We start from the raw sequence: 16,780 nt of genomic DNA on the forward strand, positions 1-16,780 counted from the left end.
TTTTTTTTTTTTTTTTTTTTTTTTTTTTTTTGGTCACTGCAACCAAAAGATCTGACAAGAACAATTTTAGAGGAGGAAAGATTTATGTGTGCCTCATGGTTTCAAAGATCTCAGCCCACAGACAGCCAGCTCCACTGCTCTAGGCCTGAGGTGAGGCAGAACACTGTGGCAGAGGAAAGCAGCTCAGGACCCGGTCATCAGGAAGCAAAGCCTCAAAGGCACACCCCCAGTGACCTACCTCCTCCAGCCACACCCTACCTGCCTACAGTTACCACCTAGCTAATCCATTCAAGTGGATTAACACTGAGTGGGTTAAGGCTCTCATAATCCAATAATGTCACCTCCAAACATTCTTGTATTGCTCACAGATAAGCTTTTGGGGGACACCTCATATCTAACCTATGACAATGCTAGATTCTTTACATGCACGGTCTCTACTTTTTCCAGCAGTAAACTGACAGGGAAAGTAATTCCTATATTACAAAAGCTCAGAAAGACAAAGAGATTTGCCTACCTTATGCTCATTGGGGTTCCTAGAATTCAGAACCAGGTCTAAGGCAGCGAAGCTTTTCCCTCCCCATCATACTTTAGGTGCAGCTACAGCCCAGATGTTATCACAGTGCTTGAATTTCTTGGCAGTTATGCAAGTTAGACCTCTGGAGTTTCATTTTTCATTGCTTACCAATATGAGAAAGAAGAAACAAAAAGGAAAGAAATGCTTTTTTCTGGACATATTATTCACATATGTTCATCGTGTCTTCTCCACTGGAATGTGAGACCCAACATCCTTGAGTCTTCCCACCACAAATAATACAAATGCACAACAGAAACTAACTCCATTTCGAATAAAAATATTGAAAGAGAATGTTTACTCCAGGATGAATACAATCATGGAGGACTGTATCATAGAAATATGGTTTTCTGTGTATCAGCAGGCTGGGAAGGATGGCCTTGCTTCAATTGTAATTCCCTGGACTCAAGAAGACTTACTCATTATCATGTGCTAGATAGTTCCAAACCATCGATCTTACATCTCCACTTTGCTTCTGATGAGAGCCCTGATGGCTCTTCATTAAAGAAAAAAGTTCAAACCTGATAGTACAGTATTCTGGGCTCTCCAACTTGGCCTCAACAAAACAGATTACTTACTAACATCATATCTTCAAGACATAAAACAGTAAAGAGGCTGAGAGAAAAGCTCTGAGAGAAAAGAACTAGAACACCCAAGTTGAAATCTCACCTTTAGCTCCCACCCCCCATATGCTGCAGGATTTGGGACAAATTTCTTAGATCTGTATTTCCTCATCTGTGAAATGAGAATAAAAACAATAAATATCTCAATGGTTGTGCAGAGCATTAAAAATATATGCAAAATGCTTACAGAGCAGTGCTTGGAACTCAGCAAATACTCAACATCAGCAGCTATTATTGTTATAACTGAATAAAATGAGAACAGTCAAATCCTTTAGTTACCAAGAAAGTATGCTCTCTATGTGGTTGACATTTATATCTGCTAGTCTCCTTTCCTGGAACGCATTTTCCCATTTTCCCCCCTCCTATCCAATCCTAACCATTCTTCCTGGTCCACATCAATACTCACTTTTCCCATCACACTTTTCCAATCATTCACATCCTCTTTCATCACTAGGCACCTAAAGCATGTTGCTTATTTACTCTAACCCTTGGTCATCCACATTATTCATATCTCCTTTCTCCATTTAACTCATAAAAATCACAGGACAGTAAAAGTTCATGTCTTAACATAATTTTTTGTGTGTTCCTCAATACTTTAAAATAACTTATAACAACTTCTAACATACTAGCTTAGAATATAGATGCTTAATAAACACAAATACAGGGCTGGGACTGTGGCTCAGTGGCAGAGCACTTGCCTCGCATGTGTGAGGCACTGGGTTTGTCCTCAGCACCAGATAGATAGATAGACAGATAGATAGATAGAAGTTTTGTGTCCATCTACAACTAAAAATAATATTTTTAAAAAAACAAACACAGATACATATTATAATATTAAGGGTCTCCTCTGCCTTCCAGTCTCATTTGAAAGTCCTTGTTTTGGAGCGAAGACCTTCATCCCTTCTCTTCATTCCATTCTGTACTAGAATAATGTTCCAGAGTTTTCTTCCCCTTTCTCTTTATAACATTCAATCTCTCCACTGGATGCATTCTCTTCTTTATCCACTGAAGTCTTCCATTTCTGTCTTCTCCAAATAAAGGTTTCTGGTATCTTGACAAGCTCTCCTTGATTCTTTGGCCTCTCTGAGTTCAACACTCTATATTTGGCTCCCATCTCTTGGCATGCTCCTAATGTTCCCAAGTCAGGTCTATAGTCTACATCTGTTTCCTAACCTACCGTTCACTTGTTACTCTCCAGAATCTGTTTTTGAAGGTCACCAGTAAGCTCAAATCCAATAATCTCTTCTTGGCCCTCTCTGGACTTCATTGCTACATACAACATCACTCACCGACACATGTTCTTCCTTTAGTTTCCACAAACCCCTTCCTTGACCAAGACTCTGTTGTATTTTGCTGGATTCATATTTCACTGGTAACATTTTTTTTTTAACCTTCCTCCCACTCATGGAGATGTTCAAAGTTCAGGACACTGCCTACTGTTTTCTTCCAACACAGTTTTCTATGAGGAACTTGTTCACTTTCAGGGCTTCAACTCACTTCCACAGAAAGCCCCATCTGCATGCTCCATGCTCACCTCACCGTGGAGCATCATTCCATGGAGCTTTGATCTCCAATGGGCTACCAGCCATCTCTGCTTAGACACAACACCATCTCCTCATATTCACCAGTCAAAATCACATCATCTTCCCTCAAAAGATTTTCCCCTCCCTCCTAAATTCCCCACAGGTATCCACAGAGATATTTTGTTGCTGGACATGTAGCTCAGTGATAGAATATGCCCTTTAGCATGCACAAGGCCTTCAGTTTGATCCCTAGCACTAGACACACATAGCACAAAAAAGACATTTTCCTTTTTAATTAGACATCCTTTCTGATTCCAAGGTCTCTATCAATCCTGCCAGCCCAATGCCAAACCCAGAAATTTCTTCTTTAAAAAAGACTTCAATCAGTTCTATCTCTTTCATACTCACTGCTAAAGTAACCAAGTCTCCCTTATGACATTCACTCCTTGAACTTCCTATAATACCACTCTGGTGATATCACTCTTTTATTCAAAACTACAATAGACTCCCACATCCAAAGAGTTAGATAACCCTGAAGCAGGGCATTTAAGGCCCTCTTCAAACTAGTTTTATCCATATCATTTCTCAACATAAACTCACTGCTATCTGCTGATAGGCTAATACAGCCTAATTCAGTGCTACACTCATGTCTGGTACACAACAGGCACTGGACAATGCTTTCATATGATGTACTGTTCAAACTGCAACATTTTTGAAGGTGAATTGGAACACTAAAACACAATTTAAATTAGATGATTTTTTAAACACTTATTTATTGACCAACCAATTGTTGGTCCACAAAATATCAAAGCACTTATAAGATCAGTTCAATCAAAAAACATTTTCAAAAATAAAATTACTTGCTGAATAGTAAAAAATATATTAAATTAAAATTTCACCTTATTTTTTGTAATTTGTATCCTTATTACCATCATAAAACAGTTTTATCTTCAATGTTTAACTTTTTTTAACTGAGTGTATAATGGCATTCAGAGTAATGTCATATGCTTCCCCTATGACAGAATGAATTTCTGAAAGTTATTTAGAATCCATTTAGTTAGACAAATTAAACCATTATAAGAAATAAATTAATGGATCTTCTATTTGAAGCATCTGATGTTACTAATACAAAGCTGGCAAATTCAACTATTTACAGAGTACTTTTGCCAAGAGATTCTAGTCAATTAACAGCTATGCTCTCATATTTCATACATACAAGAAAAACCTGATATTGCCTAATTTTCTAAACTAATTTCACTCATTTTCATTTTTACTACATAAAAAGTCAAACATCAAAGAATGACCTGAAAATTCACCTCCTACAACTGTCATCTTTGGAGACAGCCTTCTTAAAAAACAAACAAAAAAAAAATCACACAAACATTCGACATAGGGGCTGGGGATGTGGCTCAAGCGGTAGCGCGCTCGCCTGGCATGCGTGCGGCCCGGGTTCGATCCTCAGCACCACATACAAAACAAAGATGTTGTATCCGCCGATCACTAAAAAATAAATATTAAAAAATTAAAAAAAAAAAAAAACATTCAACATAAATGTTACTGTTTCTTTAACAGATGGATGTTTTGGTTTTCGTGTGTCAGTGTTATTGCCACGGATCCTTAGGTGGAGAGTAAATGTCAACTATACCGTGTGAAATTACACATTCATTCATTAACCTTTTAAAAATTAATTATTTATTTTAATTAGGTATATATGATAGCAGAATGCATTTTGATTTGTTGTTCACAATTGCAGCACAACTTTACATTTCTATGGTTGTACACGATGTATCGTCACACCATATGTGCAGTCATACACATATCTAGGGTTCCTGCCTCCATGCACCCTCCCTCCCGTCCCTCCCCTTTGCCCAAAGTTCCTCCATTTTTCCCATGCCTCCCTCCTCCCTGTTATGGATCAGCATCCACTTATCAGAGAGAACATTCAGCCTTTGGTTTTGGGGGATTGGCTTACTTCACTTAGCATGATATTTTCTCCAACTCCATCCATTAACCTGCAAAAATTGAGTTTTTTCCCCTTGGTACTGGGGACTGAACCCAGGGCCTCATGCATGCTAGGCAATTACCCTACTACTGAGCCACACCTCCATCCTTTTTATTTTATTATGTGATAAGGTCTCACTAAGTTACCCAGGCTAGCCTTGAACTTGTGACCCTCTTGCTTCAGCCCCCTGAGTAATTGGGATTACAGATGTGTTCCACCACTCCTGAGTTTCTAATTATTCTAAAATTGTAGATTTTTTGTTTGATTGTTTTATTGCTAGCAAAAAGGTTTGTTATAAACTATAAAAATTTACCAAACAAGGGGCTGAGGTTGTGGCTCAGTGGTAAAGTGCTCACCTAGCGCAGGTGAGACACTGGGTTCAATCCTCAGTACCACATAAAAATAAATAAATAAAAATAAAGGCACTGTGTCCACCTATAACTAAAAAAATATTTTTAAGAAATTACCAAACAACACAGCATAAAATAACAATAAAAAAACAAACTTAGTAACAGAACTCAGACTATTCTTCATATGCTTTATTCGAAGCAGGACTGCTCTGCCTCTCTTCCTGTATTAGGCAACTTTTTGTCATTATGACCAAAATATCTGAGAGAAACAATTCAGAGGAAGAAAGACTTATTTTTGACTCATGGTTTCAGTCCATGATCAGGTGACTCCTATGCAGAAACATCAAGGCAGAGGGTGTGGGGAGGAAATGTGCTCAGCTCATGGAAGCAGGGAAGCAGAAAGAGAAAGGAAGGGGCCAGGGACAAGTTATAGTCCCCAGGGGCATGCCCCCAGCGACCTACTCCCCCCAGCCATGCCCTACCTGCCTACAGTTTATACCTCTTCTTAGTTCCTTCAAATTATTAATTTATAAATGGATTAATCTACTTGTGATTCAATTAGATCCCAAAAGCTCCACTTTTGGACATTGCTGCACTGGGCACCAAGTTTTGAACACATGGGCTTCAGGGGAATACCACAGACCCAAACGTAACATGTCCCCTTACATCAAGCTTGAATTCCCAAATTTTCCACTAATCCTGCCAACTGGCAGCCAGGCAGCTTCGCACACCTTACAGACTACAGCATCGCACTAATTGTCTGTTATATACGAAGGAGCTCATAGAATCATTGGCTCAAATATTTGTCCCACCACTACTGAAGACCTGAAGGAGATGGCTACCCTTAACCACTGAAGCAAACATAGTTGGTTTTACCAGCAAGCATCCTCCATGCTGTCCTAGGAAGGGAAATGTTAGTTAAGATGCATCTGGAAAGGGGTAAGGGGAAAATAGCTATTACTTCTCATTCTTCAGATCTGAGCATATTACAGTGAGCACTCCATTCACTGCACACTCATTAAGGACAGTACTAGATGAGACTATGGCAGAAAATGAAAGAACAAAATGGATGCCTAGGAAAACCCATCCCTTCTTCTCTCTCTCTCTCTCTTTTTTTTTTCTTTGACACAACACCTTTATTTTATTTATTTTTATGTGGTGCTGAGGATCGAAACCAGTGCCTCACACATGCTAGGCAAGCGTTCTACCATTGAGCTACAACCCCAGCCCCCATCCTATCTTCTTTCAATATACCTACTCAGAATAGTACTTCATTTAAAAAGGAAAAATATGGAACAAACACTAAACTGCATGGTTACCAGGATAACAGGCAAGCATTGGGACAGTTCCAGGTATTTAGTGAACCCTCGAATCCACTGCTAGTAACACCTGACCTTACAAAGATGAGTGATTAGTGTATTGAGTTGGGACGGAAAAGTTCATAGGAAGTAACATTCTACTTTTTCAATACTACACATACTGGTTTGATAACTTTTAATTTCTTCATTTTTACATTTTGCATAGAGAGGACAATAGAATAATAACTACCCAAGGGTAGAATTTATGTTTTAATTATGGTCCTGGGTCTGAGAAATATTTCCTGGGAGATTTGACTGAATTTTTCTCCCACTTTCTTTAGTTTCAAACACACCCCCAAACCCTCCAAAGTCTAAGGTTGAATTTTAGGAGTTTCAGAAGTTGCCTGGGAAAATGAGAGAAGAGGGTGTAATGCGATGTCAGCCAGCAATCTCTAAATGCAGACCCAAATGGCACGCGTCCTCTGGTTCTCCACAAAAGCACCACAGACAATGCATTTAGCTTTGCAGCCCATTCTGCTGCAAGACAAAACATTTTTATATCAAAACCATTCAAATACCTTTCTCAGTTTGCCTAAATTGTGTTATTAAGCCTAATTGTTTGGGTATGTTTGAAAAGAGAAGAGAGAATGTCTTAAATTCCATTTTCTATCTCCCTTCATTGTGGGGCTTAAAGGAGACAACATGGCATAGAGGAATGCTCCTTCTTCAGAGAGAGTTCCAACTGGATCGCACGTTAAAGTAAGTGTGTGGTGTTTGAGTGTGTGTATTTAGTAGCTCTCTACAACTGCAGCATCAAATGCCTGCATATCTTGACATGACTTACAGTCTGACTGAATTGGATCCATATGACAGATTATAAAATATCCTCACATAACATCTGTTTGTACTGTGACTCTGCTTTGTGCAATTGTCATTTCTTTGTCTAAGTAATTAGTCCTAAATTATATAATGAAGCCATCAAGCCCTGTCAATTCCTCCCTTGCAATTTCCCTCACGTCATCCTTCCTTCCACGTGTTCCTCCCACACCAGTAACTGTCATGGCCCAAACTAAACTAGTACATAGTCTCCCAACTCTGTCTCCACCTACTATGTTCCAAAACGAGTGAGCGTTGCCAGTCCTGAATTACCTCCCGAATCACTTCCTTGCATGCCCCATCCCTTCATTTAAAATAAGGCCCCAAACAAATTTACCCTTCAGTGGCTCCCTAACTGCCAAAGAAAAGGTCAGTTTAGCCCTGTCATAAAATGAATCCAGTCTAGCATTCCCTTTGTCACTGCCCTATTTCCTCTCACTCTGAAAATTCAGCCTACCCACTAACAACTCTGCTCCCTCACACGCATGTGTGTGCACACACACTTTGGTTGCAGGATTCCCCTGCCTGGTATGTCCTCACCACTGACCTTCCTTTACCTGTTCAACTACTACTTGTCTTTCAAAGCCAAATTCAGCATCTTCACTTCACTGTCTATGAAAGGTACCAATGTTTTCCTTGGCCTTTCTATAAAAATAAGTGCTTTACAAATAACCCAATGGGTATTCTTTGACATGTCATAGTGTTAGTCTGGTCTCTGTTCGTTTCACTATATTGTACCTGAGGGTACAAACTGGACTATGCAGTGACATGCTGTTACTTCTTCATCCTTTGGTTCAGTGTTATACACACAATGATGAGTATATATTTGACTGAGCAGTTAAAGATGTTATTTGTTCACCCACTCAACAAATACTTATTAACTACCACTTATGTGCAAGGCACTGTTACAGGCACCAGGAAAATAGAAATGAACCATACATGTGAAAATCCTTGCTTTTGTGGAACTTACATTCTAGTTGAAGAAAAAGAGTAATTTTTATTTTAAAAAATGTAAGCCATATATGATATTGGAAGGTACTAAGAGCTACAAAGAAAAAGAAAGTGGGGAAAGAAAATCAGGACTCTAAGGTAGGATTGTGATTTTAAATAGAATGAGCACAGAAGGCCTAAGAAAGTGACATGAGCAATGACTTACATGAGGTGAGGGAACAAGGTAGAACATTGTTCTAGGCAGAGGGAGAGCAGGTGCTAAAACTCTGACGCAGGAGTATATCTGGTCTATTCAGAGAAGAACAAAGAAGAACATGGGGATAAAAAGGGGAGGAACAGGAAGAAAGAGGAGGAAAAAAGAACAGGAACTTTACTGGAAAAGCCTTGAGAGATATTAAAGGAGTTGGGCTTCCATCGCCAGTGCTACAGAACAAAGAGGTGACACATCTGACCTGAGTTTGAAAGGATTACCTTGGATGTCCACGAAAAACAGACAAATGAGGACAAGGAAAGAGGCAGGAAGACCAGTAAAGGAAGTTATGAATTAACCAGGTGAGCCAGTGGGGATGTGGGCCAGGGCACTGGCAGGGGCTAAGAAGAAGTCTGGGCATATTTTCAAGGTCGATGCACTAGGATTTGCTGATGGACTGCATAAGGGGCACGGGGGAAAGAAGAATCAAGGATTACTTCACGGCTGAATGAGGCTGCTGTTCACAGGAATGGGGATAAGCTTGGGAGGAACAGGTTTTAGGAGGGGAAACGTTTCAGATATTGGAAATGCTGAGTTAGAGTAATGAGTGGGGAGATTAAGGAAGCAGATATAGGAATCTAGAGTTCAGGGGAGAAGACAGGACTGAAAACAAAATTTGGAGAGCTTCCAGGAAGTTGTCACTTACAGATGGTATTTAAAGCTATGGGACTGACGAGAGCTCGAGAGAACAATTCATCTGTGAGGTGCCTGCCACTGATGGAACTGAAACTACGGCAGGCCAAGGGAGGGAATTCATTTTTTTCATTCACACAGAACCTGTGATTAGCTGCACTCTGGACAGAGGCTACTAAGATAAGCAGAATAATTTTCTGAAAAAGTTTTTTTAAAAAAAGGAAAGAAAAGAAAAAAAATTTCAGTGCTGGGGATTGAACCCAGCAGGACCTTGGATCTGTTAGGTAAGCACTCTACCACTAAGCTACATCCCTAACCCTGGAAAAATAAGCTTTTAATAATACTGATTTGAGTTAGTTTTATTTTCTACAAAATAATAATAATAATGTGTTGATCAAGTTAGAGCAGAGTTTCTCAACCATGACACTACTGACACAGGCCACATTCTTTGCTCTGGGGGGCTGTGCCATGCATTATGAGCATAGTATCCCCAGTCTCCACCTACTAGAAGCCAGTAAGAAGCACACACCCATATTCCCTTACTGTGAAAACCAAAAATGTCCCCAGAAGTTGTCAAATGCCTTTTGCGGGGTGGAGAACAAAATCATCCCTAGTTGTCAACAAAAACTAGATCCTAAGTATGCTTTAAGCATCCCTGCTGCCAAAACCACCCACTTATAGCTGCTGCTATCTGGTACTTACATCAGTCCTACTCTCTTCTCCCGTATTTTACTAGCCACCTGATTTGGAAGTTTCTGAATATATTCACTACTTAGAGTGAGGGAAGTAAGCAATCCCATCAATCTGCCAAAAAAATGCACTGCTGGGGCTGGGGATATAGCTCAGTGGTAAAGTGCTTGCCTCACAAGCACAAGGTCGAGGGGTCCATCCCCAGCATCACACATACAAAAAGGCACTTGTGATTTTTTTCAATGCAAAAGACATGTCCTGAGTCTACCCTGTTTAAAAATGACCATTTCTGCACACTCATGTTCATAGCAGCACTATAAGAACCAAAAGGTGGAAGCCACATGTCTACCAGGTAAACTGATAAACAAAATACAATACATACACAGAAGGGAATAGTATGAAGCATTACAGAAGGAGAGACTCTGACACATGCTGCAACCTGGATAAGACTCCAGGATGTTGTGCTAAGGTAAATCAACTAGTCACAGAAGGACAACTACTGCAGTTCTGCACTGATGAGGTACATAAAGTAGTTAAATTCATAAAATCAAAAGTAAATGGTGGTTTTCCATGCTGGAGGAAAGAAAGTGGGAAGTTATTGTTAAAGGGATATGGAATTTCAATTTTTATTAAAAGATGAAAAGGTTCTGGACCGATATGAAGAACTCAGAAAACTTAACATCAAAACAACAAATAACCCAATCAATAAATAGGCAAAGGAACTAAAGAGACACTTCACAGAAGAAATACAATCAGTTAACAAATATATGAAAAAATGTTCAACATCACTAGCAGTTAGAGAAATGCAAATTATAATTACACTGGGATTCCACCTCACACCAGTCAGAATGGCAATTATCAAGAATACAAGTAACAATAAATGTTGCAAGAATATGGGAGGGAAAGATACACTTACACATTGCTGGACTGCAAAGTGGTGCAACCACTCTGGAAAGCAATATGGATATTCCTCAGAAAATCTGGAATGGACCACCATTTGATCCAGTTATCCCACTCCTAAGTTTATACCCAAAGGATTTAAAATCAGCATACTATAAGTGATGTAACGTTTATAGCAGCTCAATTCACAATAGCTACACAATGGAACCAACTGACTTAGGTGCCCTTCAACAGATGAATGGATAAAGAAAATGTGGTACATTCCATATACACAATGGAATATTACTCAGCCACAAAGAAGAATGAAATTATGGCATTTGCCAGTAAATGGACAGAACTGAAGACTATCATATTAAGTGAAATAAGCCAATTCCCCAAAAAAGAGAAGACAAATGTTCTTTCTGATATGCAGTTGCTCACTCACAATTGGTGGGGGTGGGAATATAGAGGTTCACCAGATTGGACAGGGGGAAGTGGCAAGGAAAGAAGGTGGGGTGGGAAAGGCAGTAGAATGAATCAGACATAACTTTCCTATGTTCATATATGAATACACATCCAATGTAACTCCACATCATGTACAACCACAAAAATGGGAAGTTATACTCCATGTACATATGATATGTCAAAATACATTCTACTGTCATGTATAACTACAAAGAACAACTTTTTTTAAAAAAGATTCTGGAAACTGGTTGCCCAATGATATGAATATACTCAACACCACTGAACTGTATATCTAGAAGACACTAAGATGGTAAATTATATGCTATTTTACTATAATAAAAGAAAAGTGTCAGTATTGAAGTCAAAATCTCTGGATTTAAACACTGGCAAAATGCCAAAAGAGGTATTCGGCTCATAGTAAGTACTCAGTAATCATTTGTACCTAATTATAACTAAATAATTTAATTAGAATAATATCAAGTTAATGCGCATGCTTGCCAGGATCCTTGACTGACAGTTGCATATGCAGTGATAAAGTGACAAAGCAGCTACAAATAGTTTGGTAGAAGAAAATGACTTTCTGATAATAAAATCATTTTTACTAACTGAATATTATTAAGTATGAAATAAGGTTAATCTTGTTCCCCTCAAAATCAGGTCCTCTCCTATGAACTTATCCTGTCACTAACGTTAATAACGTTAATAACATCACTAACGTTAATAACGTTAATAACGTTGTATTAGCTTTTCAAACTTTAAGAAGGAGAAGCATTCATATTTATTTACATATACACTTTATCCCTTTAAATTATCATCAATTCATTCTATATGTTGGCCTACTTATATTACTGACTTCAGTAATTGCTTGTGAAGTCTGACAGTTGTGAGTCTCATTCATTTTCTTCCTTGCATAGCTGCTCAAAATGGTGTGCTCTTAATAGCTGCATTAGAGTTAAAGACAGATAAGAGAAAGAAACACCAGAAAAGCTAAAGTGACAGCAGCTGGCATTGTAGTTCAGTGGTAGAGAACTTGCCTGGCATGTGTGAGGCACTGGGTTCAATTCTCAGCACTGCATATAAATAAATAAAATAAAGGTCTATCAACAACTAAAACATATAAAGCTAAAGTGACAGAAATAAGAGAAAAACCACTGTCCACCATTGGTGGCAAGCAAAAAGTAGATTAGAGCCTAAGTCCTTAGGTCTCCAGGTGACACTCACAAGTCATTAGGGCAGAAACAGGTACTCACTCAGGAGGACAGTGCACCTGCGGTTCTCACCTGCATAGGATTAATCTTCACTGAGCGTTCAAAGCACTCCACACATTCTTGAAACTCCTTGTTCCGAAGATGAAGGAGGGCTTTGGAGCGCTGGGCCCGAGCACTGCGGTGCCGGGACAATTCCCAGGCCTTGTCATAGCAGGAGTGGTCTCGAAGGACATCTCCAAGCAAGCAATATAAACTTGGTGTTTCTTTTTTCTCCAGCTCTTGCCTGAGGATTTCTTCTGCCTGAAACAACAACAGAAATAATGAAAGTGCTTCATTGTAACTATTTTTAGCCTATATACATCCTTTATTCCATATGATCCAAAATTTTATTTTTGACATTTGAGATTACTTGCTTATTCCAGGCATCTAGGTAGGACACAGGCTGCATAAGAGAGGCCTGATGGGAAAATATACTGATATGGTATATAGGTAAAAGAGGAACAAGAAGAAACAGGTGAGTCCTGATTTCCTGACCTTCTGAAATCCCAAAGAAAGACACCAAGACACTTCATGATATCAGAAAAATGAGCCTAATGAGCCCCTTTTCCTTTCTATAGTGCCACCACTGTGATGATTTATTAGAGTAGTGCCTTTAATTTACCTCTACCCAACAGCAATAAAAAGAGTGTTCTTTTTAAAATGTTGTGCTTGGGAAGACTGGGATTGCTGAGAATTTACAAAAGAAGGCACAGGGTACAATTCAATAGGCATTGCTAAAAACCTACCACATCTCACCTCACAAGCTTGCCAGCACAGGAGCTATCTAATTCCAGACAGTCCATTCACTTTAGACGTTAAAAGTCATCCTCCATACACTGCAGGGGCTTGAGCTCTATTCCCACATGTCCACAATTCAGAGCCACCTCATCACTCAAGCTAATTCTATGCTCATTGCCACTAGTTCTCCACTTCCCACATCCATGTCTGCAACGCTATTTCTGATAAATTTCAACAGACAGCAAGAAACATGGGAGTAACGCTACTATGCATCTTCACACATGAATAATACCTTCACACAAATAGTAGTAGTAGCACCAAAGATGCTAAGACTGCCAAGTGGGTGCAGAGACCAAGGAAAGCCATCCTTGAATAATCTAAAAGTCAACAGATTAGATTTCCTCTAGGTTGGACATATCTATAATTCTTTTTTTTTTTTTAAAGAATTTAACCTTTATTTATTATTTTTTAATGTAGTGCCGAGGATCGAACCCAGTGCCTCACTGATGCTAGGCAAGCGCTCTACCACTGAGCTACAACCCCAGCCCCTCCATAATTCTTAAGCTGTCTAATTTTTGAGAAATCTTTTAAAGCAGGGATGTGCTCCTGAGATGTCTTTGGATGCTGGCTCTTCTGCATCTGTGACACAGTGTGGATAATGTAGGCTTCCGTGCCTAGTAGGAAAATGGAATCAGAAGTTATAAAATAGTTTCTAAGGGAAAATAATTCTAAGTCCCAAATAGCCAAAACAAACACGAGGTTTTAGAATATAATGCACATAATTCCTCTATCCACAAATAATGCAATAGTTAATATATCTAACCATAATTCCAGTAAGGTCACCCATAAACAGATGCATTTAACCAAACTTATGTACAACAGGTTGTAGCAATGTCTCTAGAGGACATGGCACTAAAACTTGGTATACACACTACCCCAGAAATTCTGAAGGCAAATTCACTTAATGTTATTTCTTTCCACTTTAGCGAGTTACGGTGGATTTTATGATATACAATTAAATAATTGTATATTACAGTAACAGGGCATAAAAGTGACTGCAGGCAAAGTACCCCTGGAGAAAAATGGAAATTTGTAAGTGTTATCTGATCCAACAGGGCTGGAACATAGCAAGTATGCAGTGATCATGAAGGGGGACAACATGGAAAGTCCTTGGTATCCAGTCACAAAAGAATTCTTGAGTTATCATAACGCATCTACCCAATACAAGTTTTTTTTTGTACCAAGTGATGGGACACCAGGAGGGAATAAAATAACTGTGAGGTAGGCTGTCTGCTTCCAAATTCACAGGACAGCTCAAAGGAAAAAAATGACCCTCAGTGTTTTAATTCTTCAAGGTTAGAGAACCAGGGAATTTCTATGATAACCTCAAAGAACTTACTTTACCTTGTAGCTGATAAGATGACACACCAAAATCAAACATAGGTAGATACTACTCCTGCAGAATTGCTTAAGTGTAATGTAGGATGAATTCAGATTCATTAGTTCTATGTGAAAGGAATTTGATTGGGTTAACTGAATATGTTTTAGTCTTCTGTTTAGACTTCTACTAGCTTCCAGCTATACCCCCATTTTATTATTATTGAGTGATTGTTCTGGGTGGGCTTGTGATTATGATGAAAGTGACACAGTGTGGCTTTTAAAGCTGAGTGATTCATATGAGTAGTCCTACTGTGCTGAGGTCACCATACTTTAAAAAACCAAGCTAATTCATGAGGAAAAAATCACATGGAGACAGGTCTTGAGATCCAGATGAGGAGACAAAATTGCCCAGCCAGTCCCCAAGTGTCCCATCCCCTGTGGTCCTCACACCAGCCACCATCTGATTGCAAACGGACAAGAACCCAAGCCACGCTCCAGTCAAGCCCTTCCTGAATTCCTGATCACAGAAACCACAAGAGAGAAACAATGACTGCTGTTGTTTTAAGCCGCTACATTTCTAGCAGGCTTGCTACACAGCAATAGGAACTACATCTGTTGTTTAATGCAACAGTGAAAATGTACTTCATCATCGCCAAGAGCTAAAGATTATGACGGAACTAGATCCAAGAATTTAAATAGGGACTTCAAATTTGGGATAACTCAGCTAACAGAACCCTGCAAATCTACTACTGAGTGTCTATACCAGCAGAGGTATCCCTGTCCTATCCGATAACACTAAAGCTACCTTGCTTAAGACACTATGATGACTGCATGTTTCCATTACTCATTGTCTCCAGACATATAGATAATCTTACAAAAAGAACTGCAAGGTATTGTTAATTTATAGGGGGAAAACCTTGGGATCAAGTGGTGAAAGAGATTTTAAGAGTGCTAAGCCAAAAAAAAAATAAAAAAAAAAATAAAAAAAAAAAGAGTGCTAAGCCAGAGAGAAATGGGGTCATAATTTAAATCAGGCTGAATTTAGATACTCACCAGATAGTTTTGATTCAAAGCACTAACTCAAGCAGCTGGGGACGGTTCTAAATTATCTGCTCAATTGCTTGACTAAAACATGGACTCAAATGTGGCCAAAACTAAACAAAGTTGAGATACCAGAAATTCCTTAGTGTAATGTGGAGGAAAGAATCCAACATCTTAAAAGGCAAAGGCTGTTGTTAATTTATCATTTGCAACCTGCTCACCCGCCCCTGACTCTGTCCCCTGACAGAGCCTAGAGAATGCTTCCTTCACTTTGGCTTTGATAAACACATTGCATGGAGAAGACACTGCACACTTGAAGAGGGCCACAGTAAATGTCCTGCGTAAGGTGGGGAAAAGTTTGGAGGGCCTCCTGTTGATTTCAACAGGGATTAGAACCCAGGGTGGTAAAGACTTGATGATACTTGGAACCCCTAGAGCAATACGCACAGCCAGAGTAATGATCGGAATGGTTGCATTAGCATGGATCTTAAGTGGTGACCAATCATGAAAGACCAAATCAGAGGGGCAGCCTACGAAGTTCAAACTTGATCTGCACATGTAACATTAAAAAAATAATAATAACCTAAGTTTAGAGACCAGATGCCCTAATTTCCATGCCAGGACACTGCCTCTCACCCAATTCCTATCCCTAGGTCGTGACTCACAGTCTTAGAGCCTCTTACATAAAAGTAAAGGAAAAGCCAATACCACTTAGAAAGAGCACTGCAATAACATAACAAGTATACAGATAACTTCTCTCTGGTCTTCTCCAAACCAGTAAATAAATATAACTATTTACGAGGTATTTGTATCCTGGGGAGAAAGAAATAGCTCATATATTTTTTTAGTCCCAATCAGCTATACATAACAGCAGAAAGCTTTTTGATTCATTGTATACAAATGGAGCACAAATTTTCATTTCTCTGGTTGTACACGATGTAGAGTTGCACCATATGTGCAGTCTCATACATGTACCTAGGGTAATAATGTTTATCTCATTCCACCATCTTTCCTGCCCCCATGCCCTCCCCACCTGTCCCTCCCCTTTGCCCAAAGTTCCCCCATTTTTCCCATGACCCCCACCCCCATTATGAATCAGCATCCACATAGCAGAGAGAACATTCATCCTTTGCTTTTTGGGGATTGGCTTACTTCACATGGCATGATATTCTCCAACTACATCTATTTACCTGAAAATGCCATAATTTTATTCTCTTTTAATGCTGAGTAATATTCCATCATGTAGGTGTGTGTATATGATAT

General features: G+C 39.2%; 1 protein-coding gene across 4 annotated transcripts in view; it reads right to left on the bottom strand.

Annotated features, from left to right (window-relative positions):
* Ttc27 (tetratricopeptide repeat domain 27) overlaps positions 1–16,780 on the bottom strand; it is a 155,937-nt gene that overhangs the window by 39,971 nt on the left and 99,186 nt on the right. For all 4 annotated transcript variants that reach the window (XM_015479784.2, XM_015479785.2, XM_048804572.1 and 1 more), the window contains one exon: positions 12,392–12,619. In XM_015479784.2, coding sequence (XP_015335270.1) covers positions 12,392–12,619 — 228 coding nt within the window. The remainder of the gene's footprint in view (positions 1–12,391; positions 12,620–16,780) is intronic.

This window comes from Marmota marmota, unplaced genomic scaffold (genome assembly GCF_001458135.2).
Source record: "Marmota marmota marmota unplaced genomic scaffold, marMar, whole genome shotgun sequence".
Classification (NCBI taxonomy): domain Eukaryota; kingdom Metazoa; phylum Chordata; class Mammalia; order Rodentia; family Sciuridae; genus Marmota; species Marmota marmota.